Raw genomic sequence first — 27098 nt, 5'->3', positions numbered from 1 at the left:
CAAGATTTTTTAATCGTTTGTTTTAAATGACAAATTTAAACAGAGTAAACGTATCCTAAATACTTTTAACTTAACAATAAAATATCAGAAATATTGGGATTTAGAACAGGAATTCAATATGTCATCATTCGTATTAGACAACATAAAATTTTACAAATACATTTATAACAAATTTATTAGATATCAATCGTTATTAGCAGAAATTACAATGTGTAAAACGCAGCAATTTAATTTGGCTTTTTACAAAACATACAACACATTCAAATAAAATGAAAATTCATTAAATATTTTATTCTTTATAAAAAATAATGTTAATCTTTGAAGTGAACGACTTTCAATCTTTTCCTGATTTCGATTCCTATTTTTTTAGACATCACGTACATGTAACACATTTAATAATTAAAATCTTTGAACAAAATGGAGCAACTCAAAAACACAGTAATGCGAGGCGGTGAAAAAGTATATTTTTGTAAAAATTAAGAATGCGTGTGTACATGTACGTGCAGTAGTAAAAAAATTGTACCCGTTTTTATTTGTCTTTTCCATACAATGCATGCTTATCTGTAGCATAGTCTAATTTCAAAATATGCTATCTACGATAGACAAATTTCTACCTTTTTTCCATAATTGTACATATTATTGGTCAAATGCATTAACCAAATGAAGTAAATGTATTTAGATTCAAATTTTACTTTTTATACAAATTCTATATAATTTCTTTTACATACTTTCTATTAAAAAAATAGTATTTATATTGGATTAAAAAAGGGAAAATTTATGTGCCGATTTTTAATCATTGTACAATAAATAGTAGCATATGCACTTATTTTGTTTTTGAAGTTTTCATTGAAAAAATAAATATAGTTAGAAATTTATTTAATATTGTAATAGAACTTATATAGACCGTGACTTCAATAATGCTGTAAAAAAGAGATAAGTACGCCGTACGGTATTAATACGGTTCTAGTACCGTCTCACAGCTTTAAATACCTTTACATTGTAAAACTACTAAAGCTTTTCGTACCTTTTGGAATTTTTGAAAAGTTCAATTTAAAATTCTGTGCAAATATGCTAATTTTTAACAAACATTACTAAGTCATTAAAAACATTACATGTTTATGCTGCCTTTTTGGGAAAAAACTTAAAAACTAGCACGTTATTGCTGAAAATAAATGCTAATTTATTTAATTGATTATTTATGGCAACATTTATATGACAAGGTATAAGAAATGCGTGCTCGATTTTTTCGATACCCGATTTACTTTTATTTTACGTCTCCACTACATATAAAACTCATTAAGGAAAAGTTTAAAACTCATTAAGGAAAGTATTACAATGTCAAGAGCTTTTACTAAACTTTTTGGAATTTGATACTTTGTAAAATTTACGTCGAAAGCGTAAAGTTATGATTAAATTTCAATTATAAAGCATGAAATTAGGAAAAAATTTTTTTTTGATAAACAGTGTATTAATATTCTTAACAGTGTATTAATCACTTCTTAAAAGAATTTGCAAAAACATAAAGCAAAAACAGATATTGTATTTTTATTAATTTTTGGATTCCTTTGAAAATATTTCCTTTAATAGTTTTCAATTCCAAGAACTCTATTTGCCAAGTCGCACAATCTTATGTATATAAAACATATTTTAAAGATTCCAAAGCGCATTAACATCTGTTACACAAATACAACAACAAATTTGCTTTCAATTATAAGTATGAACTTAAATTTTACAATATTCTTCGAAAAAAATTTGAAATTGATATTCAATAGTGAAGATAAAAAGAGAAGAATAAAAATGCTTTTCAAAAATTTTATTAAACTTTTTCTACTTCTCACTAGCGCTACTCAGTTTATTAATTTTCTTTTTTTTCCAAATTATATTAAAATAATCATAATTTCGCTTTCTTGTTTTAATTTAACAATAAAAAAAAGTAAAAAATGAAAATTTCTCTTATCATAATGATGAAGGAAAAAAGACATTTTTCCCTTTACCACTGCTTTTTTCAACCTCTACTAACTAAAACTTATACACAGATACTTTCAAAAAAAAAAACTGTAATACTCAAAGTAACTAACGGAATAAAATACTATCACAAACATATTAAAAAGGATCTTAGCAACACAAAAAAAAAAAATTATTTGTGAAAAAAGTTTCGCATTACGCTATGAATTTACAAAATTCTTATAAACTGAGATCAAAACTAAAGCATAATGAAAAAAACGACACATTTTTTAATTCTCTTACGATGTGGAAGCATCAAGAATCAGCAAGAACTACTGCCATTGCTTAATAAACTTTTGTAAATGAATAAAGAAATTTTGTTTTCTTTTTCTTTTTTGAAACATCATAAAATTAAAGCTCATGTAGAAAGAAAAAGGATATAAAAGTATAACTTATGCTTATATAAAATAGTTAGTATGTACGTATATATGTATATGTATTGAAAAAGCTAAAGAAAAAAAAAATAAATAAAAAAGTATTTTTGTTACAAGACATCATCAGCGCCTAAAAATGCGGAGCGCATAATAAATAGTAAAAACGACGTCAAATAAAATCTAATGAAAAACCAAAAAAAAAAAAACATTTTTTTTGCAAGTCCTAAGAAACAATGTCAACATTTTAACTTAATTAGTTGCTGAGCCCCATCATCATCATCATCTTGTTCATCGTAATCAGCAGTCTATTGCAACAGAAATTCTCCTTTAATGTCACTTTTTTTCTTTCCTACGCAATTTTAAAAAGTGGATTTAAAAAAAAAGGGAAAGACATAAGAATCCGAATAAGAAGAATAAAAAAAATAACCTACTTCAGACCCACTCACTTGTTTTCCCATGTGTTAAAATTAAGGAGATGAGATAAAATTTTTGTAAACATTTGGAGAAGGAAAATTGTTTTTTCTTTTCAGTAATAGAACGGAAAGATAGGTAACTGAGTTAAAATTAGTATACCTGCTTTTTATAGTTCATGGCTTTTATTTAAAAGCTTATATTCTATATTCTGTGTTTACCTTACTGTCTCGCTGTTCATTGCCTTCTTCTTTTCAAGCCTCCCTTTCCATACAACAAAATTTTCAATGTTACCGTTTTAATAAAATTGTATCATTTTACAAATTTGGTTTTTTTTATAATATTTCCATTATAAAATCACAAGGGAATATTTTTTAGCTGTTAACGTAGCAAATAATATTGCATTTTGAACGAATGCCGAACATATTTTTAATAATAATAACAATAATAACAAATGGAACGATGATTCTTAAAATATTAAAAACTGAAAAAATGTGGTACTTGATAAATGTGGTAAATTCAGGAATCTATTTTATTAAAACCTACGCCTCAAGAGGATTTAGTACTTGGAATATTTTTGTTATTTTATGAATAATAATAATTAATGTATAGCTAATTAAAATTACAAATACAAATTATGATTCTTACATTTTTTTCTCCGAAAAATACAATTAATGTCTCTCAATTTATTGCATACGTTTAAGGCGCCAGCATTTTTTCATTTTCAGATTTTTGTTTCTTGTAGGGTTTAATTTAATTTTCTTTTGCATTTTTTAAAAAAAATTATTTGTAAATGTGAAGACCTTAAGAAAATTGATTTTACATTCTAGTTAACCACATAATATTTACGTACACATGTGTTTTTGCACTCATTAGGATGGATTTACAGACGGAATAAGAGGTGAAAAAAACAAAAAATCTTGAGTGTTTTTGAAATGTTTTTATGACTGACGCTCGCGAATAGCAATATTTAAATATATAAAAATAATTTAAGTTTTGTTTCAATGGAGCGTTTTAAACTCATTAACCTTGGCAAAAAAAAATATATTTTATATTTTATACATTTCCATTATTTACTTATGTAGATCATAAAGAAACTTATTACAATATTTTATGACTTATTTTCTACACACCTTTTTATGATTTTTCAATATTTGCAGTAGCACTTTCAATAAATCATACAAGTACTTAAATAGTGAGCGCATACATATGAAAACTAAAATTATAATTTTAGGTCAACAAGGTTTTTACACAAATAAGTATACAATGATATCTCAACAATGTTATTAAATATCAAAAGTATTTTTCATGTAAAATATGTAACTTAGGCAAAATTATACTCGTATATATATATATATGTAAATACTAGTTGCGTTTGTTGTTGCCATATACCGGTGATTTCTGAAGTAAATGCATACTTATAAAAACGAATGAATGAAAATATATTTTTAAACTCTGAAGAATTAAGGGTAAAATATATTAAATTAGTTTATATCAAATATTAAGTACATATTATTATGTATATGTGTGAATATAATATCCGGAAGGGTTTAATAAAATCTTTATTAAGAAACAAATTTATTAAGTAAAAATTGCTTATTGATATTATTATATATAGTATTTACACACATTCATTTTTATAGATGAAAAGGGGTTAAAGCTGAACAGATGAACTATCCAATAAGTGATTTTTTGAGTCTTACAGAATTTTAAGAATATTGACATAACGTGGTTCATAAAGCTTAGAAAACTTAAACGTTTGTTATACTTTTTTTTTATAATGAAATTTTTTAATATTTTTTTTAAATTTTTTTTTTATTTTTCATAGCTAACATTGAACTATTTTCTTAATAAGAACAAATGAAATGTTTTTCCATATAGGAAAGTGTATACGTGCGGAAGAAGTAGCACACTGCATAATGAAAATTCAATTTCTTCTTTATTCATGTACACACATTTTTCTTGCTTAAGGTTAGTAAAAGCAGTTTAATATGCATCTTATACACATATAAAATGTAAGTGGTTAACTTTTATTTTAGATGGAAAATGAAAGTTTATTCTTCATCTTAAAAGGCAATCTTACTAAATTTAATTATTAAACATTCATGCACGTCATAGTAAGTATAATGCAATACAGAAAATGTAGATGATTTTGTTATTTTATATGCAATTCACTTTTAACATTTTGAATATTTGTTTAATTCTTAGCTTCTTCTATAAAACGACGAGTTTCATATTATACATAAATGTTATGTTCAATGTCATTCATAAATGTATATGTATATTGCTGTAGCAAAAGACAAATTGTTTTGTACAGAGTTTTCATTGCGATCCTATTTCCTTGTGGTATTACACTATTATCATACAACAAAATTTATTTTTAAACGCAAACTGCATGAGGAGAATTTAAAAACAAATTAAATTAGCGCAATATTGGGGCAATAGTTATTAATAATAGTTAAAAGTCATTATTGTTATCAAAGTTCAAATAAAAATTTTGATTAATGATTAATTTTAATACTATATACGAGTATGTACATATATTTGATCATTTAATTACGAATAATGAACTTTAGTTGGAAATGGTTGAATAAGTTTGGAACTGAAATCTTAAAACAACTATTTGAAGATTCGGCTTTAAATCCTTGAATTTTTAAATTACTCCCGGTCAATTCTTTTGTTCATATATAAAATCACTAAAGCAGTATGAAATTTTTAAAATTTTTGTAAAGTAAAATAGAAAGAAATCAATAAGTTAGATTAACAATAGAAAAGATGCAAATGAGAGTTTTCGTAATAAAAGAAATCTTGTACGTGAATAAACCTTTTATTCGAGCAAACAAATTTCAAAGACATCATATGGAGTTTTTTAATCAAACTTTTCAATTTACAACTCTTATAAAATGAAAAAGAAAATAGAAAAAATTTATATTTTTCTGAACCTAGATTACAAAAAAAACTAATTATTATGTATACGAGTAATAAACAAAGATTTAATATGTTACTCCCTGATTTAAAATATTTTATTAAAATGTTATTGCATCTCAGTGGTATTTCATACAACACATTCGAGCTAAATTTGAATTCAGGCCTTAGTAAGAGTATTATTCTTATAAACTCAAGGGTAAAGAGAACAATAACAATTCGCTGATGTAACACTATTTTCGGACGATAAGGCAGACGTTATTGGACTTTTTGTTCGCGAAAAATATCATGAATTCATGAACGTCGTGTATGCGATAAAATTGCGCTAGAAAGATATTAGATAGAGCATTTTAATAGCGTAAAAATTATAAAAGATAAAAAAGGAGAATATGCATTTTAAAATAACCGCTTTCATAGCGTATCAACGATCCTGGAAGAAAGGATTAAATAAAATATTATTCAAAACAAATGGAACATCTCATTAATATTACTTATATAAGATATAAATATCTGTATATAATAAAAGGACATTGTAATTTCGAAGACGATTTGCATGTATATATATATATATATATATATATTCAGCAAAGAATTGTTCCAAATTATAACAGATTAAAGGCGATAATGAATATTACAATTGCAATAGTTTTTAATTAAGAAAAATCAAATTATTTTAAGAGAGAAACATTTTTCTTTGCATTGTCATTTTCAAATCATGGGCCTAAAAAATTTATATTCTGGTATGATTCTTTGAATAGAATAATTTTTGAAAGTAGTACTGCTGTCGGTTATTGAAATGGGAACAATGCAAGTTATTGTGTGCACATGTTTTTATTTGTCATAGTCCTGAATGACGAATGTCAAGATAGAAAAAAATAATACAAAGCAAATATTTTAGAATTGATGTACACGTGTGTGGATTTATACACACACATACTTACATATAATGTACAAATAAACATCACATTCAATCAATTTTTTAAATATTTTTTTTGAATTGGAAAAAATGTCAATAAACGCAAAATATATTTGTCTATTGAGAAAGTGAAAATTAAAAAACCATTTTACAAAATAAAGAAGTTTTTCTCTTTATTTTTCTTTGTTTATTTTTGTTCTTGTTTTTCTCTTTTTTAATGTTAAATTAAAAACGCTCAGGAAACATAGGAGGTGGTGAAGGTTGAAGTTTCCATGTTTTTTTTTTTATTATTTGTTTATTTTTTTTGCTTTCTCTTCCTTCTTTAAATACAAACAGTCACAATGAAAATACGCATCGTCATCATCAACTTTAATTTTTATGTTAACGTTTAAGCTGAATTTAAAAAATAATATTAAAGGAAAACAATTTCTTTTCGAAATGTTGAAATTCAATCGTTATTTTTGTTCTTCAAAAAAAGAGAAAAAGAATGTCTTTATTTGACGTGTTTTTATTTTCGCAATTTTCGTTTTCTATTGTTTTTGTACCGTATTTCAAGCGCTTTTTATTCTAAAATTTACCTTTATAAACAAAAATCGAAAATAAAGGTGCAGAACAATAAGAAATATACTAGGAGCAATTTTATATCAAGGATTTAGAAGGAATTGTAAAGAGTTTATTAACATTGTTCAATTTTGCTTTATCTTGAAATTGAAAATATTTTCTAATGAAAAAAAAAAATTGTTTTAACGGGCAATAGAACAAAATATATTTTTTTTTCAAAAACTATTTGGGTATGTTGAGCTATTGAAGAAAAGTGAGTCTGAACTGAACTAATTTTTTTCTAAATACTTATTTTAAAATAAGTCTCAGAACTTGTACTTTTTTGAAAAAAAAAAGCTATTCTCAAAACTGAAGTTCCGGTAACTAAATCTTAAATTCTCGCAATTGCATTAACAATTTTCTTAAACACAAAGACACAGTAAATTGCATTTTTCAAATTTTGAGCTGGTTTTCAAACCAGCTCATTCTTACTTTCTTTCATTTTTAATTTTGTCACTTTAAGTGCTTATTATTTCCAAAAATAATGCCTATTGGACTATGGTCACATTATAGCTAAACCGTTAGAATAAGGTGGTTCTGGTAGAAAGAGCAGGATACATAACGTGAAAAACATTTTGTCTATCTGTAATTTCCATTAAGTATATAAGTGATAAATTAATATGCGCTCTTTTCATTCCTAAAAAATCCATTAATTGACACTAACATTTAGTAATCATTAGAAACAAAATGTAAATTAGTGCAAGGTAGTTGAAGCTTCTACTTTTTTAATCTTTGGTAGTAGCAGCTTCTACTATTAAGTTCAATATTAAACAGCCATTTTTTAATTAAATAATTAATATAGTAGTAGAATATTGAATAGATTGTTTTCAAATGAATATTCGGTCAAAATTGTTAGTTTTTAAAGCAAGAATTGGACACTATACCATTTCGTCTCGGTCAATAATAATTTGACTTTTTTAATAGAAAAGAAAAATAGCGAATTTGAAACTTTGGAAGCACATTAACAATAATTTCTGATATATATCAGCAGGTTATTTGATCATTAGTTTTAATTGGTTATAATTTTTATTTCAGGAACATAATTTAACATTAAAAATAAATTTAGATGCGTCTGTTAAAATATAAATGTTACATTAAGAACATAATTATAAATAGTACTGGTAATAATTGATTTAGAATTGAGAACAGCAATAGACTTTTAAGAAATATGAATAACGACGAAACTATTGAAATAATTATTTTTATCAATAAACTTTCTAAAATTATCTCATTGACCCATGAAATTTTCATATAAATATTATCTAACAAATACCAACACAATTTACAATTTCTCTTTTAAAAATTTTCTATAACAATTTATAGATAAGCACATTTATGAGGGTTAATCAATTTTACTAATTTAACGATTTTATATATGAAAAAACTTTGGGTTAAATGTTACAAGTAAAAACATTAAATTAATTTTCTTGTTTTTGAAATTTTCAAGATGAACCTTTCTTAACTTAAAGAAAAAAAAACATTATAAACCATACTGACCTAAAATACTATGTACCCAATAAATTAAATTTAATATTAATGACAATCTATTGTAAAAATAATTATATCATAAATTTTTTATGAAATTTGGTAGAAAATTTATTTTATTAATTCTTTCAAAAAAATACTTCATTTTCAAAAAACAAAGAAAGAGAAAAACAACAAATTCGAATATAGAAAAAAAAAACTTGGCACCATTGAAGAAGTGAATTATGTTCGTAAATTAACACAAAAATTACTTCCATTGAACTGAACTTAAAATCATTCGGTGTTATATAAAAGGGCAAAACAACTATTCTTATTTTAAAGGGCCTATCCTACACACAAGTATTGAAAAGTACTATTAACAAAAAAAAGTGAACACAAAAACAGAAACCAAACAATATCAGAGAAAAAATAAACTACAGTTTACCAATAGCAGATATTTAGGCACGCGACATCAAATAAATTCTGTTGCTTTTACAAAAATAAAAGAAGGATAAAAGTAAAAAAATACAAAAAAAAGTAGAAAATATAAAAAAAAAAAAATTTTTGGTTTTCTCAAGAAAAATCCTCTTTAGCACACAGGACAATTTTTGCTTTATTTTTTTTTTTTGCTAAAATTTATTTGGCGTAAAACATTTTAAAAACGTAAAAGAAAAAAAAAATGCTTTTTGTTTGCGTTAAAAATAAATTTTTTTTTTCTTTTTTTTCTTTCTGTGTTGGTTTTCTCAAACGATAAAATATCGATCGAAATTTAAGTGCTCTGCAAGTTTACATCAGGAGAAAAAGGATATAAAAGCGCCTACCAATCTAAATTTAAGTTTTTGCTTTCTTCTTTGCGTTCTATTTTTTTCTCTTTTTTTTCTTTTTGATATTTTGCAGCAGCATTTTCGTCTTTTCCTTTTGTTGTTTTTTGCAATTTTACTTTTCTATTTATTTTCTTTATTTACATTAGACTAAATATAGTCATAAGGTAAGTACCATAGACCAATACCATACAGGTTAATGTGTTAGTAGTTTGTACATTTCACATAAAATTAATAAAAGGGCATATAAGTAATGTCAAATTTAAAATTTATCTCCTTCTTTTTTACACAACGTATTGCATATAATAGCTCCCTTATTAGGCGTACAATAACATATATTCTTCTTCTTTACACAACGTATTTGGTGTGTGTGTGTGCTTAGTTATCTGAATTTCGACTTCGGGCGGTTTTGATAAAAATTTATATCTGACTTTACTTGGATTGAACTTGGATGCATTGGTCAACGTTTGGAATATTTTTGCAAGTCTGGGGAACTGGACTTTAAATACGGGCCGAATTTAAATTTTTGCGCATATACAAAAAAATTTGCAACCAATTCTCTTGAAATTTAATATTTAAAGTAAAGATTTACAATAATAACTTAGTAATATTTTTTTGGTGATATCAGGACTCGGAAATTAAGCTGTAACTAGAGGTCGATATTCAATAATTTACCATACCATTAGCTAATTGACGAAGTTTCTTGAAATTTAATATTTGATTTCTATTTGTTACTAAAACTAACTGACGACATTATTATGCCGAAATACGATTCGGCATAATAACAACCTTAATGGCTACTAAGAATTCAATTTCCACTTTTATGGGATATGTCAACCCTTCTAGGCATGTTATAAAAGAAGTGTTTCGGGCGACATTTTTACTATATTTACAGCTTTACCGTTCGGTATTTGCAGATCACAAGTTTGTTCTTTTAGGTTTGCGGATCACAAGTTTTATTTTTATTCTTCGGCATTTTCTGTTTATTTTGTAAGTAAGGTAAATTTTGAAATTTTAAAATAAAAGGTATCTGACCATTGGTGCAATGGTTATGGCACCGGTCCTTTAACCGAAGGGTCTCGGGTTCAAACCCCGGTCAGGTCACTATAAAAATTATATTCAATATTATATAACTTAATATGCAATACTAATAAATGTTATACAAGTAATTTTCAAATTATCGTAATATTCGATATTAAAAAAAACTAAGAAAAATAAACAGTAAATATTAATAACCTCAAATAATTTATATAAATAAAACTACGGCAGGCTAGTCACCTACCTAGTTAAAACTCTATGACGCTATGAAACTATTGCATGAGAAATCATGCACTAGCCCTATGCTCCTTCTAGGAGTGAACAAAGGAAAAAAAAAAAATAAAAGGTAATCTAGGAAAATTTGCAGAATACTGAGAATTTATACTTCAATGCACCATTAACGTTACCCGTATTCTATAATAGTATTTTTAATACGTCGATAACGAAGAAAAACAAAGCTCTATTATTAAGAGATTTATGTAAACTAAAGTAATTCTACGAAATTTGAGCTGGATAGATACAACGTTGGCTTTATGTGGCCTTACGAATTTTTTTTTAGATCAACTTTTTTTTTGTTTTAATATTTAAAGTGAAAACTTCTATTTTCGCCAATTTTTTCCTTTTTATTTTGGCAACCATTTCTTTTACTACCTTTTTTAACCTTTCAGCAGTTCTTCATTTGGTTTTTTTTATGTCATTATTTAACTTTAACTACTTATATATGCGCATTGTAAATTTAAAATGGAAATGATGAAAAATGAAATTGAAATTATCATCAAGTATTGTAGAATTCATTTTGAATATAGAAATTTTATGTAATTATTTCCTATTCGAGCCAAATTAAGTTCCTAGTTTTTGTTACTTTTACTGAGTTTAAATATATATACATACATATATCTTTAACTATACATATATTACGGATAAATAAACCATTATTTTGTACTAATGATATTTATAGGATTCTATTTGAAACCTCTTTCTTAAACTAAAAAATATTCATATGAAAAAAAATTAAGAAAAAAACTGAAAGAAAAAATAAAATTATTTAGAAGAGTTGCCAAAACAATAAAGAAAAAAATAGATTTTGTTTTCAAAGGATATGATTAGTCTTGTCTAGATAGGATAATTTATCGAGTAAGACAAAAATCAAATCATTACCCTACTTTTGTGGGAAGAAGAATTTCAGAAAGTGTAAATTTTATAAATTTAAGAAATTTATAAAGTTGTTCTAGATAATTTTAAATATCCCCAAAAAAATAGTTATAAAAATATTTAGTTTTACTTTTACTGATTTTTTTTAACAATTAACGGGCTGTGAAACTGATACGCTTCCTGACGGTAGGCCGCTGATGACAATATAAGTATGAGATATTTTGTAGAGCAGAGAATTTGTGAAACGCAATATGACTTGGACAAACACCTAAATGAAGAAAGATTTATATGTCGGCTTTACAATTTATTTTATCAATTGCATTTCAATTGCATTACGAAAGATTTTTTATTTGATCATGAAACCTGCATAATATGTTAAAAACTTTAATTTCAAAGTTCAATAAAAAGATAGAACAGAGAAATGCAAACCAGATAATTTTAACAGGAAATCAGAAAAAGGAAGCTTATTTATTTATTCAAATATTTGTAGAAGATTTGTATTCGGCATTAGAGCGAGTTTGATTATATCTATACTTTGGGAATTAATTTAATTTCAATAATTATTACGTAGGTATAATAAGTAAAACATAAAAATGTAGAGGTTATACCAAGGTTACAATTATGACGATAACAATATTAGTGATTGACTCAATGATACTGTCAAAAATTTTTAATATAAAATTAATAAGTTTATGAATTGCTGCGGTACTATTCGGTACCTTTTGTTTAATTTCGATTTTTCGGAAGCTATGTATAGTATCATTAAGATAAGATAAAAGAATTTTGATTAATAAGAATTACTTTTTAAGAAATATCGACTTTTTTTTTTTAATTTAGATCGGAACAGGGATAAATAGATAATTTGATAATTTGTATTGTGCTATACAACATTAGGAAAAATTAGGTAAATTTTCATTGAGCGTTTTGTAGTCAAAAATATTTTTCTATGATTACGCATTTAAGTAGTAAAACATATATACATTAATACATTACATTATTCTATACATACATACATAGGTATGTTATTGTATTATGTAATAATAATGTGTTGTTTTTTTTTTTTTTTGGAAAAATGAATTGAATTTACAATACAATTGAATTGAATTAAGTATTTATTTGTACAAGTGTAATACAACTATTGTGTATAATTTTTTTCTAATAAAAATGATATTTTTTTACTTTCTATTGTTCACTTTGAAAGAATCAATTAACTCCTATGTATAAACATACATATAATGTTACACACAAATAATGTATGCTATGCAGAATTTACTGAAATGAATAACTATTCAATTTTACCGACGAAAAGAAACTATAAAAATAGAAAACCGCATAAGTAACAAAATTCACATTTTCTGTAATCACGTTATAGATTTAAAATGAGTTTTTTAAAAAAAAATCATCAAATATATCGACAGATTTGAATTTCTTATTCAACAATTTTCGTTAATACATCTTTTATAATTTGAACGTTTCGTCATTTGTTATATTAAGCCTACTTTTTATTTTTTAAACAAAAAACTTAATAAAAACTTAAACGTCAACAAGTTTATATAAAGGTCATTTGCATTTCCTAAAATTCACATAGGTCACTACCAGAAAAGGAAACTGACTTTAAATTTTTTCATGCTCAATCTATTAGCATGCAGCATTTTGTTATACATGACCTACAAAATAGTAGCTTTTGTATGCTAATTTGAAAATCACTAAAAAACAGCACTAAAATACTATATATATACGTATATTTACTTAATTGTGGCAAATCATTGCGCCAGCTATCTATAGGTCAGCTGTGAAAAAATTATTCTTTTGATTTGAATTGTGAGAAAAAAAAGTCTAGGAGAGAGTTCGCTTTATAATATACACACGTATGTAGGAAATTGAAAACATTTCCATAATTTCTACCAAAAAGCTTTCACTATTAATTTAATACATCTGTTTTATTCGTAACTCATTTTTCTTAATTAGTAAGAATACATAAGTATTTGAAATTTTATTTCAAATACTTATGGTTTGTTAAATCCTCAAGGTCATATTATGTTCCAATTATTTTTTATAATGCCATCAGCTTATCTTAAATTCAATATAGCAAATTATTTACTTGATAAAATCAACGTCATCACTTCAAATTTGATATTGCAATGATAAAAATTTAATATAGTGAATCAAGAAATTTTAGAACTCATATGTGTGTATCATCTATAGATTTAATAAATCAAATAATTTGATTAAAGTTATATTTAATCTATTACATTATGTATTTATTGAATTATGTGGCTTTAACAATGATATCTAAGATATTAAAATTTAATATATTTAGAAAAAAAAAAAAAAGAGTTTCCGTGCGATAATAAAACAAAAGCGAATTAAGCTTTGCAAAGTTTACTAATAACTCGTTTTTCTCTTATCTCAACTTAATCGGTTACCTGTTTATACCTCATATAATAATTTAAAATTATCGTTATGAACAATACAACAAGCAACTTTAACTTTTAAATATATTGTAATTAAAGTTTATGGCTATGCTATGAGATTTTTATGTTCAATTTATCTCAACAATTTATTTAATGGCTGTACAAAGCAATGTTTTTTTTTAAAATGATATTATTCAGTCAGAAAAAAACTTCATTATTACAACATGTTTTTTAATTTAATTAAATATAACTAACAATTTTTTTAAATTAATTTTAGCATTCATCGTGATATTATCAAAAAGAATTTTTTAAGTGTTATAAACCTAAAATAAATTTTTGGATTGTTTTAAGAAAAAATACACAAATTATGGTCGGTTGATTACTATGTTTATCAACCTAAATTTATTTTAGGTTGAAAATAATTTGATGAACTTATTTTAAATTTTATTTTTGAAACGAAATATTGAAAAAAGAAAACAGTTGACAATTTTGCCGCGGACTTTAGTTTGAAATGGTTCGTCCTCACTATTTTAATATTTTCAATTCAATATTTATAAAATAAGATCTAATTGTTACTTCATTGCAATTAAATAAAATTATATTTTAATATTAGGAGGAAAAGCCTATCGGATGGACATTTTGGATAACTACTGTTGGTATATTAACTACAATTGGTTCGGCCGTTCCAGTTGGATATAATATTGGTGTAACAAATAGTTTATCAAGTGTGAGTTCATATAATAATATATGTAAATATAACCGAAAAATAAATTTTAAATTTCAAATGTAAATTAAATTAATTCAGAGTTAAAGAGTGCAATAAAATTTATATTTTGTAAAATAATTTTTGTTCTAAGAAAAGTGCGCGTAAAAAATGTAAGTTATTACGTGTTGTTTTGGAATATTTTGGAAAATTACGAGAAAAAAATTGTTTTTGTGATTTTAGATAAAAAAAAAATATCAATTATTCCACAACTACTTTAAAATTTTCCATGATAACATAAAATTATTATTATTTTGTTTTTTGAATTCTATTTGAGATTTTCATGTTATTTATTTAGTACATAAAAGATTGGTGTCAAGAAACATTTCTTGAAAGATTTGATATCAGTTTAACTGAAGAATCATTGGATATTATTTTTGCTGTGATAGTTTCAATATTTCTTATTGGTGGCGCTATTGGAAGTTTAGGTGGAGCATGGGTCGCAGATCGTTTTGGAAGGTAAAAAATATGTTAACATTTATTATAATTGCTATGAATAATTGGAAAATTTAAATAAGAAGAAATATTATGTATGTTAATATTATAGTGAAGTGCATGTGATATTAAAAATTAAAAAAGTTAAATTCAAGTTATTTGCTCACGTCGAATTTACTAAAATCAAACTTGCATACAAGAGGCTTGGTTGTTACATTAAAGTTATTAATAATTTTTTCAATTCATAAATTTAATTTGATTTTTGCACAAGCCAAGTTTAATTCATGGCTATCGTTATGCTGTGATATTCTTGTCACTTCGTATTTTGTATTAACTTTGTAGCTTTTCGTACGAATAATTTGTATAATTTAATATCGTAATAATATTGTTTAATAAGCTCCCTTTCATATAATGTAATTACAATTCATATATACATTATGTGTGTAATATTAAACTTTTACGTTTAAAATTTTGCAGAAAGGGCTCCTACTTCATAAGTGGGATATTATTAATGATTGGTTCTCTTCTGTTTTATTTTTGTCGACCATTAAAATCTATTGAAATGCTTTTGTTAGGAAGATTAATAGTTGGTTTGGCTGCAGGTCTGTGTACCGCTTCCTTGCCTATGTATTTGACGGAAATTGCTCCATTAGCCTTACGTGGGGCTTTAGGTATATTTACAAAATTTTTAAAATAATACTTAAGTAAAAATTAATAAATTCTTTTTTCTAAATATTTTTTATATAGGAACATTTTGCCCAATTGGTCTCACAGCTGGTATTGTGATTGGACAAATATTTAGCTTAAGATATACTTTTGGCACAGAATTACATTGGCATTGGGCTTTGAGTGCTTACATACATTTAGTAGTTATAGGTTTATTTTTCGTTTATTATTTTCCTGAAAGTCCAAAGTACTTGTATCTTGTAAAAGATCAGCCGGATGAAGCAAAAATGGAATTATGTCGACTTTTTAATAATAATATGAAAATTGTGAACGTTGAATTAGATGAAATGAAAAATTATAAATTAAAGAATACAAAAAAAAGTTCCGCAATCAGTGTTTTAAAAAATCCAGAACTATTTTTACCGTTAGTAATTGTCTGTGTAAGTTTACAAATATAACTTCATATTACAGTTCAAATTTTATATGTTTCAAATATTTAAAGGCTTTTACGGGAGGTTTACAATTATCAGGAATTAATGCTGTAAATATATTTTCTTATATTTAAAGTAGTACGTCGAAACAGAGCTTTTTTTTAGATATTTTATTATTCGGTACCAATCTTTATAAAAGCTGGTTTAAGTCAAACCGATGCGGAATGGACTAATTTTGCAGCTGGCTGTTTAAACTTGATCATGTCTTTTTTTGGACCTTTTCTCATGAAGAATTTTAATCGCAGAACTTTGATGATGTTTTCCACTAGTATTGATGCTGTGATGCTTTTCACTGTGGTAATTACTCTACATTTTATTGTAAGTTACCGAGTTCCTCTTTTTATCACTTAGTACTTAGTTTACAGATATAAAAATTTTAATATTCCATAAGTTAAATTATGTTTCAAATTTTATTTTAGAGTGAAAATTCTTGGATTCCTTATGTGTGTATTGCAGCTATATTTGCTTACATATTATTTTTTCAATTTGGATTGGGACCTATCCCGTACTTTATTGGATCAGGTAATTTATTTCATTTATGATTTTCAAAGAAAAGTTTAACAACATAAAGGTTTCGTACATATTAATTGCTTATTTAAAAAAAAAAATTATAACACATTTTATTCTTTAATTTTAATTAATAATAGGTAATCAATAATTCTAATATTGGTTTGGCACCAGCTTGCTAAATTAAAAAAATAAGAACATCCATTTCAAATAATTTATCATTTCTTTTACAGAGTTGTTTGAAACTGAATCTCGCCCTGTAGCAATGGCAATGGGTAGCCTTTCTTCATGGTAAATTAATATACAATTGCATTCACTTTCAAAAATATGCTACAATTTCAGGTTATGCAATTTTATTGTTGGTATAACATTTCCAACTTTACAATCAATTTGGGGTGCTTTTGTTTTTATGCCTTTCTCATTAACATGTGTCTTACTCTTCTTCCTAACTAGATATTATCTACCAGAAACAAGAGGTCGTGATGTGTCTGATGTAGCTAGATCAGTATCAAAAGGTTTTAGATCGAAACAAATCTAAATTTTTGAGAAAATATTTTTATTATATAAGAATATAATAGTACCTAGTTATAAGATTTTAAAGTATTAAAGATAAGTATTTGTTTTATATGTTGTTTCTCATGACAAAAATTTTATCGATTTTTAATTTAATGACCATCTTCATTAAGTATTAATTTATGATTCGTCCAAAATGTAAAAATAATATTTTTTGCTGTTTGACTAGTGATTTATTTGAAGCTCATGGATTTTTATTTATTGTAAGTATGCACATACATCTATTGTATTTCATAATGCTCCTTTATCTATTTATCAAAAAATTTCTAAAGCATCGAATGAAATTGGATGATTGACATTTATTTTGAAAATTGGCTGTAGTATACATGCATGCATACATAGTTATTGTGTGTTTATTTTGATTTCAATTATTTTTAGCACTTTTAAAAAAAAATTTTTGAAAAAAAGTGCTTATTAGTTTCACTCTGTCCGTCCGTCGGTCTGTTTACAAAACTTCTACACCCTTGAAGATAGAAAGCTGAAATTTTGTACGTACATAGATCTTTCCCAGAAACTTATTTCCGAAGAACAAAATTTTTATCTATCTCCCCCCCTCTAGAAGTTATACCCCCTCAAAACCTTAAAAATGGCCTTTTTTAACTATTTGTTGCAATGAAACCATAAGCATTTTTTAAATTTTGCAAATTCAGAAAGGCAGCGGTTTGCTTTCCCTAGTGCGGTATATTATAGTTAAACTTTAGAAAAACAAAATGGCCGTTCAAATTAACCGTTATCTAAAGTCTTTTTTTTCCAAATTTTTTATTTCGATTTTCTTCTAGACCCCAGTCTGTAGAAGCTTGAAATTTTAGGGGTTTATAGACATTAACAAATAGTTCATTTCGTTAGAAGAAAATTTTTTTCCATCTCAATCCCCTCTCAAGTTATTGCCCCTTGAAATTTGTAAAATTTGAATTTTTGGCGCCTAATATTTCCGAAACCGCAAACGTTTTAAAATTTCTATAAACATAAAAAGCTAGCGGTAAATTCCATGACATTAAAAAATGTAATTATTTTTTAACTCACACAATTAACCCTTAAAATCGAGCATTAGGTTAACCCCTCTTTATATTAATTTTTGCTTTATTTCAAAGACTGCATAAATCGTTCATCCTAAATATATGCAATCCTAGAAATAGTTAAATATGAATGAAAATAATTTTAATAGTGTGATATGTATACATAGACTGTATTTAAAAGCAGAATTTTCACTTTTGAAGGGAAAAGTGCTACAATACAAAGTGCTACCATTGGTTTGACCCAACTTTATTTATTATAAAAGGTAATTTATTTGAATTTTCTTCTTTTTGCGTATAAGTGAATTGACAGTACTGTTCAAGAAATTGTATAAAGAACACCGTTCAGAGTAATATTTGTACCAAACCTTGCAATCAGACATAATAGAAATTTTAAACTTTAATATTAATTTATAGAAAATTATGTGAGAAACAAATAATTTAAAGGATATTCTATAAGAATCTAGAAAATTTTTTTAAACGTACGCATTTGAATTTTTATGAAGGAAAGCGATAAATTTTTTTGACATACTTGATTTGATACTACAAATCAAACTACACAATATTCATAATAAAATAATTAAATATTCATTGTGCCACTAAAATTAATCATTTACAAATTATGATTAGTTATATAATTAATTAATATTGACACATTCATTTCATGTTTAATTAAGTTTAATAAGTAAATAATTTGACTGAAGTTTTTCATCATTTTCTTCTTTTTTCCTCATTTTATCAAAATCAGTAATAATATATAATGGGGATGTATATATGTATTTATTTAGATCGAGACTGATTGTTACAACAAAAAAGGAAAAGATAATGAGGTTATTATAATAAAATTTATTCAATGTATTAGAACATACGTATACGTAACGTATATATGTGTGTATGTATGTAGAATACATTTTTTGTACTTATACTTAACATTTGAGAGAATTTAAAATAAAATGATGAAAAAATAAACTTTGTGGCTTAGGTAATTTTATTATCAAAATTAATATTTTGTACATAATTTACCTATATATAAGTATGTGTATATAATATTATATTATGTAAATGTGATTACTTTGTATATATATTTATTATGACATGAGGCAAGTAAATTTATTAAAATGCCTCAAGGAATAATTGTGACAATTCCTCATATAGACATTGAAATATAAAATTTAAATATAAAAACCAGTAAAGGAAAAAAACAGGAAAATTATAAATTACTTTACTATCTAATACCAACTATGCATTGCCAGTACAATAGTACCAATAAAGTTATTTTAATTTGAAAAAAAAAAATTGACTCTGACAAATGTAATTGCCTGAAGATTTTATACAAATTTTTTTTGTAAATTAAACCTTTTTAATAATTTAAAGATGAGCTTCACTAATCCTCGCATTTTAGAAAGAAAAAGGAGTTAGTCCAGCGATTACAGGTATAACTCAGTCACTTTGTTTGGAAAGATCAGATAATTAATAGTTTTATTAATAAAAAATATTTTCGAAGTGAGAAATCCTTTTGAAAATATGAGAAATAGGACCAGCAAAATTGGAAATTTTCATTTCAAAAGTCCTTAAAAATTATTAAAGAGCGTAAAACTCGAGTTTTATGGTCACCATTTTGAAAATATTGAATATTTTCTATCCGATGTTTACAAATTAATTATTTATTACAGATAGCGTGTAGAAACAATTCGGACATGTTTTTTTTTTTGTTGCTTCTTAATAACAATTTTTTATTTTTGCCGACGCTTTGAAAAATCTGAAATATTTTGTTTCCAAATTCTATTTCGTTTTAATTTATGATTTACAGTCAATATTTTGACTTAAAATACTTCAATAACAGTGTCTGGCAGCTCTCAATTCATTGATAATATCACACCATATAATAGGTAAGTGTTGCAATATAAAAAATGTTTAAATTTCGTTTTCATTATTTTTTTTTATCTAAAAAGGTAAAATACTTTTTCTTTACTCTTACTTCAAGTTTCTTTTTTTTCTTTTATAACTATATAAGTATAGTATTCTTTCACATTACCAATCTGACTTGAAATATGTACATTATGCCCACTTTTTAAAAAAGAAATTTTAAAAGTCCACAGATTTAACGTTTTAGATAAATTTGTTAGGTATTTTGGCATTTTTGCACGTACCACTTGGGGCTTTAATAGAGATTCAGTTAAATTATTTGTTTTTTTATTTTATTATTTTATATGTATATCTGATATTATTTACTCTTATACATTATAAAATATATCTACATTAATATAGAAAATATACAAATATAAATTTAGGTCCATCAGATTAAATATACAAATATTGTAATAAATTTATTTTATGTACATGTGTTTGTTCGTTTAAATATATTTATTTTTGTTCAGATTTATAAATTTATTTGTGTAAAAGGAGAAGTTCTTACATGTCCCACCATATCGAGTGTCTTTTCTTTCGTGTATATACATTGAAAGACATTAGAATTTTGCACATGCTTATGCACAAACCTGTTAAGTTCGTATGTATTTTCATGAAATTGTGTTTATATCTCGATTATTTGTTTGTTTGCTTTAATGCTTTTGTTTTTGGATTTTTTTAAGTTAAAGTTTTTATTTATATTTTCTCATTTATTTAAATATTTTTGTAAGTCAATTGCAAATTTTAAGAATCCTGTTTTTTCATACCATTTCTTTTAGAAATTAATGTTTTAGTTCAATCTATTCTAAACTCTTTATTCTATTTAGTAACCATTTTTTAATTTTCTAATCCGCTAAAATCAGAGTTAACTTGTAATTTTGTTAATAACAGAGTAATTTATGTTAAAATCGCAGATTTTATGAGGGATACCATGTGAAGAGATTTCGTAAGTCTCTGATTGCTACTACCTGTCCGAAAACATAAAATCGATTCCAAACACGATATATATACATAAATTGATTTTTTAAATTTTAACCACATTTAAACTCTTTTTAGTCTCTGAAATCTGAAATGACGGGAACAAGAATGTCTATTGAAAATTGATTTTGAAAAATATCAACATTGACCATTAAGAAAATTATATAAAATAAACTTGTTAGAATTTTACAAAAAAAATATTAATTTATGATTTTTCTTTTGTACATTTCAATAGAAATTATTGTGTTAAAAATGACGTATAACAGAAAAGAAAAATTTTTTATAATTTACAGACTACAAAGGAACAGCAATAAAAAGAAGTCAATAAAAAAGTGCTCATATTTACTTATTTTATTGCAAAATTATTTAAACAATCCAAAAAAATATATTTTGAATAAATTAATGAAAAACAGTGAATCACGAATAACAAAATTTCTTATAAAATTTTTGATTCAGTAAAATTATTCCCTAACATGAGTAGTTACAATAAATTAAAACACAAAATTATTCAATATTTATTAAGTTGTCCTTAATATTTGATTGTTGGTGTAGGTTTGCTTTATTTAGCCTCTATTTCGAGTACTCATGCAGTTGTCTTGAATTTCACGAATTTTTCTGTAGCAAATAGAATTCACCTAAAATTCATTACTTATTTGTTTTTTCTTTGATTTCATTTTAAAAATTTTTGGACTTATATAACACTATTAAAAAAAAGTAAAAAAAAAATTAGTCTTCTCTTTTTTCCATAAGAATACTGTTAAAATCTAAAATGCTAGACATGATTTGAAAATAACTTTTTTTTGTATTTTGATTTGTTTTTTTCTTCCTTTTGCAAATGGAAAAGGAGGTGCCTACAATTTAGTATAAGTGTAGGTGTGGGATGGATGCTAAACATGGCTTCTGATTTTAAATATTTTTTATAAAAGCATTTCTCTTCCTTTAATTTTTCCTTCATTTCGTTCAATTCTGCTAGACTTTTTTTTCTTTGTAAACTCTAATATAGGGTAAAAGAGATGTTAAAAAATGACAAAATAAATTACTGTAAAATTAATTTATGCCAAAATAGAGAAAAATAGAAAAAAAAAAACTTTTTTACATAGCAAAATAAATGTGGGAATGTAGAAAAGCAAAGAAAACCATTTAAGCCAAATGGCCTATAATTAAATGATCATTATACTTTATGAGTTCTAGATGAAAATCAGTTCTTATTTTGATTCATTTTACAATGCTCACGCTTACTGGGCATTCATTTATTTTATTTTTCTTCTTTTTTTTTCAATTTCATATTAAAAGAAATTAAAATTATTTAAGTAGATTATAGGCAGAAAAAAAGGTGCAAGATAAAGAACTTTCTTAATTAGGTGAAATTAAATTATTTAGAAGAGATTAATAATTAATAATTCAGAAAGGAAAAGAAGCAAAGAAAATAAAAATTAAAAAGGACAAAAAAACAAAGGACTTGGGGTGAAATACCGTTTATTTATTTGCGAGTATTTTTTTTTTATTTTGAAAAAAAAGTTATGAAACTAATTTAATTTTGCTGTGTTTAAAATTATTTTAGTATCTTTTAAATTCATTATTTTTTTATAATACGTAACTCATATTATTATTATTATAACATAAAAACAGAAAGGAATAAAGTTAAATAAAGTACATAAAAGAAATTATATAATAGTAAAAAATAGTTGTACATATAGAAAATGTTTCAAATAAGTAAAGTTGATGTGAGCACAACTGTATAATTTTTGTGGTTACTACTTTTGCTGCCAAACTGAAAAATTTTGGCACTGTAATGGAAAATTTATGAAATTTTTAAAATGTAAAAATCATTTTATGAGTTAAATATTTTTCTGTTCAAATTTTCATTTATTAGAAAATTTATAAAGGAGGACAGAATTTCAATTTTTTAATAAAAATTTAATTTTTTTGATCTGATTATTTAAGTCATAACAATTATGAGAATACGTATTTTTATTTAAAATATAAAAAATTCTGGATAATTTAAAAAAAAAAATTCAAAACCAGATTAGTATGGCGGATGAATGAAGTTCAAGTATTTAAAGATGTTCTAAATTTTGAAATTTTCCTTCAACAACGAATTCCGAAGCGAAAATCACTCATTCTCTTAGCTTTTAATTAAAACTTTATTCTTGTACTATAAATAAATTTATAAAAAAAATTTTACTTCAAAAATAAACTCTCAATTTTGTAACAGAATGTTGAAAATTTAATAATAAAGTGAATTTTTTTTTTAAATACATATATAAAATCAATTCAAAAACTGAATCGCTTTTGCATCTTAAATTTTTTTAAGAACAAAAGCCTTTATGTACCTATGCAAGAAATTATTAACTAAATGCAAAATTTTCAAAGACTTAAAATTATTCTGCTTCTACATGTACATTAATCATAAATATTTTCATTTTTAAAAACAATTATCCCAATAAAACAGCACAACTAAAATATTAAACAATTTCATCTCAAATCCTTTTTATTGTAATATTTTTGCAATGTGCTTAACGATCCATAAATAAAGTGTACAAATGAAATCTAAGCTGTAGTATAAAATTTATAATTTATTTGGTTAGTATAAAAAGTTTACACTCATTTATAACTCTGAACTAACAAATAAACAATTGTATAGTAAATTTATGTTGGTTAATTCATAAAAAAGGAAAAAAAGAAATACGATAGAGTAAAATAACATTTTTCAAAAAAAAAAAATTTAACTATTTACGTTTGTCCTATATAGTAGCTTGATTTAAAACACTACACTGTGTTTTTGGAATTAAGCCATATTTATTTCATATCCAAATGGAAATAAATATTTATGTAATTGTTTTCGAGAAACTGAATGAATAAAAGAAGAAAAATGAAAATGGTCAAGACGGAATTACTATTTTCTTTTTTTTTTTTAAATTATAATTTTCTCTTTTATTATTTTCCACTACTTTAAAAACAACAACAATTCTTCTGTTTTTAGAGTTTTAAAATAAGTAGTATTGGATATAAGCCAAACTTAAATTTTTATCATAAATTTGCTTTTTAAATCAACTTATATAACATAAAATATATTTTCTATACTAATTCATGTAATTTTTATAATGAAAATCACATCGACTTTTAATACTCACTAATATAATTGTTAGTCAATTTACATTATACCAATAAATTAGAAAGCAGCTTTGAAGTATTTACCTGTAAAGAGAAAATAAGAGAAAAATTACATTAATATAATTTTAATTTTATTGCTAAAGTAAAAATTATAATTTATTAATGGATTTTTTTATGAAATTAATTTCCATTTATTTTTTCTAATAAACTTATTATTGAATGATTTAAAAATTTAATGACACATATAGATGCTACATAAGTACATACACATTAAATATGTATGCATTTTATATATTATATACATTTTGTAATTTATATATATTTCAAATTATATAATTACTGCGAAATGTCGAATTAGTCGAAAAATAAAATGAGTCTGTAACAGTAAAAACTTAACATATACAAATAAGTAGAAGGTGACTCAAAGTAACACAAACAATAATTTTGAAAGCAAAATGTCAAAGCGCTTTAACAAAAGCTAATGTTGTAACTAAATGCGCTCAGTTTTTATTGAAAATAGATTTTTTTTTTCTATTAGGTGAAAAAATCTCGAAAGGCGAAGAAGGACGGCGCTATCTGCCTTTTTCCTCCGACAGTGGGGGAGCGTGACGCCTACCCTAAAAAATCACCTAAACTCTGAACGGATAAAACTGGTCCTACAACTCCGTACCAACTATTTCCTCCGTACAGGAATTAAATCCTCTTTTTCCGTACAGGAATTAAATACCTTCCATAAGGAAATTGGTATTTCGTGTTAAATCGAAAAGTCTTCTTCGAAGTCTTTCTGTTATAAAATCATTGAAAATAGATAAAGAAAAAAACGATTAAAAATTTCTTTTTGGAATGAACCCAAATTTTACCTTTGGGAATTTTTAATTTGAATAAACAAGATATTTTCTTCTTAGGCATTGAGAGATGCATATTTTTGTTACACTTTCTTGGTTAAAACTATAAGGCTCTAAGTAGGGAGTGTTAGGTAGGTAACATGCAACTTTATAATTAGAATTTGTAATTGCCCTCTTAAATCGGTTAATATTTTGTGAAAACATTATAAATTAGGAGCAATATCTACGATGAAGGAACGAAACGGATTCAAAAAAATGTATAAAATCAATAGAGTAAATGACAAAATTTGACAAAATGTTAGCCAATACTTTGATTCACAATTTTTATAATTTTTACTTTAATTGAATAAACTTTTAAAAAATTAGTTTGCTTGGCAAACAAATCGTGAAGAGATTAAGTCAAAGTTTTACTCTTTTAAACAAAATATATTAATCTTTTTTTTTTAATACATACTCGTTCACGTAACACAAAAGGACTTAGTAATCGAATAACGAAAATAGATAAAAAAATTAAATTCGTAAAATTAAAATCAATTGAAAATCCTTTAAGATATAATTTTTTCGAAAAGGAAATTTTAGATAAATAAAATTTAAGCTAAAGGACACAATTAACTCAATATCATTTTTGGCAATTCTGATAAGCCAACTTTCTATTTCCTTTTCAACTTAACTCAATAATTTATTATACATGGATTTTCATCTGAAATCCTCTGTTTTCCTTTTTAATAACAGATTCAATAATATTTTCTTTTCATTCACAAATGTACTGAACTGAAGGAAAAAATAACAAAAACGAAAAAAAAATGGAAATTAAATTTTTCTTTTTTGTATTTTTTTTTTTATTTAAAATAACAAAAAACAATATAAAAAAATAGAAAAGGCCAGAAGCTTTAAAGAATTTTTTTTTATTTTTTTTTTTAAAGAAAAACGTTTTCTTTTATAGCGATGACACATAAATTATATTTTCTTTCTCTTTTTACATTTTATTTTTCTTTCATTTTTATTCGTGTTTTTCCATTTTTTTTCTTCTGTTTTTTATTATTATGAATTCAATTCCAAATAAATTAAATTTCAAATCAAATTGATGATTCTTTTTCAGAATATTAACCATAATATAAAAGGTAACCATTGCTTTTCAATATGGTATTTTTTTTATAGGTAACAAAATAAAATAACCAGAAAAGAATATGTACTGAAATTCACAATAACAACAATAAGGATCAAATCCCATAGAAATACAAAAATATTACATACGCAAAAGTAACTTGTGTAAATGTGTAAGTATAATTTTGATAACAAATATTTTACGCCTTAAGAAAATATTTTCATTATTTTTGATTATGCTTCATCAGGTGTTCACCAATATTTTCGTTTTCTAATTTTTAAAAAATAAATGTATCGCACTTACATTATACTTACACACACAGAAATATTTACTCAATTGTAAATGTACATTACCGTGTTAAAATTTACCGTATAAACTTATTTTGTTTTTCGTGCTAAGAATATTTTAGAATCGATCGGTAATCGCATTTTTCTTACAAAATTTACATTTAATGCAAATTCTTGATATTTAAATATAATATTTACTTTCATTTTTAAAGGTTTGTATACGCACAGTTAAATGGAAAAAATTAATTGTGTAGAAAGGTATGGGAAATTGCAATTATATTGAAAAAAAATGGG

General features: G+C 24.5%; 1 protein-coding gene across 1 annotated transcript; it reads left to right on the top strand.

The window, feature by feature from the left end:
* The first annotated feature begins 417 nt into the window (after positions 1–417).
* On the top strand, positions 418–17519 carry LOC129615130 (solute carrier family 2, facilitated glucose transporter member 3-like). The gene is made up of 10 exons (XM_055530207.1): positions 418–459; positions 14733–14846; positions 15181–15341; positions 15795–15988; positions 16065–16423; positions 16486–16524; positions 16580–16792; positions 16894–16996; positions 17215–17272; positions 17324–17519. Exons 1-10 carry the CDS (start codon positions 418–420, stop codon positions 17517–17519), a joined length of 1479 nt encoding a protein of 492 aa, XP_055386182.1.
* The last annotated feature ends 9579 nt before the right edge of the window (positions 17520–27098 follow it).

Source organism: Condylostylus longicornis, unplaced genomic scaffold (assembly GCF_029603195.1).
Source record: "Condylostylus longicornis isolate FDR11 unplaced genomic scaffold, ASM2960319v2 ptg000135l, whole genome shotgun sequence".
NCBI lineage: Eukaryota > Metazoa > Arthropoda > Insecta > Diptera > Dolichopodidae > Condylostylus > Condylostylus longicornis.
Note: the sequence above shows the minus strand (reverse complement) of the source record. Positions and strands in the feature narration are given on the sequence as shown.

Bases quoted from the DNA above. Each gene is read 5' to 3' on its own strand.
- LOC129615130 (XM_055530207.1), top strand. From the start codon at position 418: ATGGAGCAACTCAAAAACACAGTAATGCGAGGCGGTGAAAAA. The intron at 16,424-16,485 runs GTAAGTTTACAA...AAATATTTAAAG, and splicing joins TACCGTTAGTAATTGTCTGT to GCTTTTACGGGAGGTTTACA. The intron at 17,273-17,323 runs GTAAATTAATAT...CTACAATTTCAG, and splicing joins ATGGGTAGCCTTTCTTCATG to GTTATGCAATTTTATTGTTG.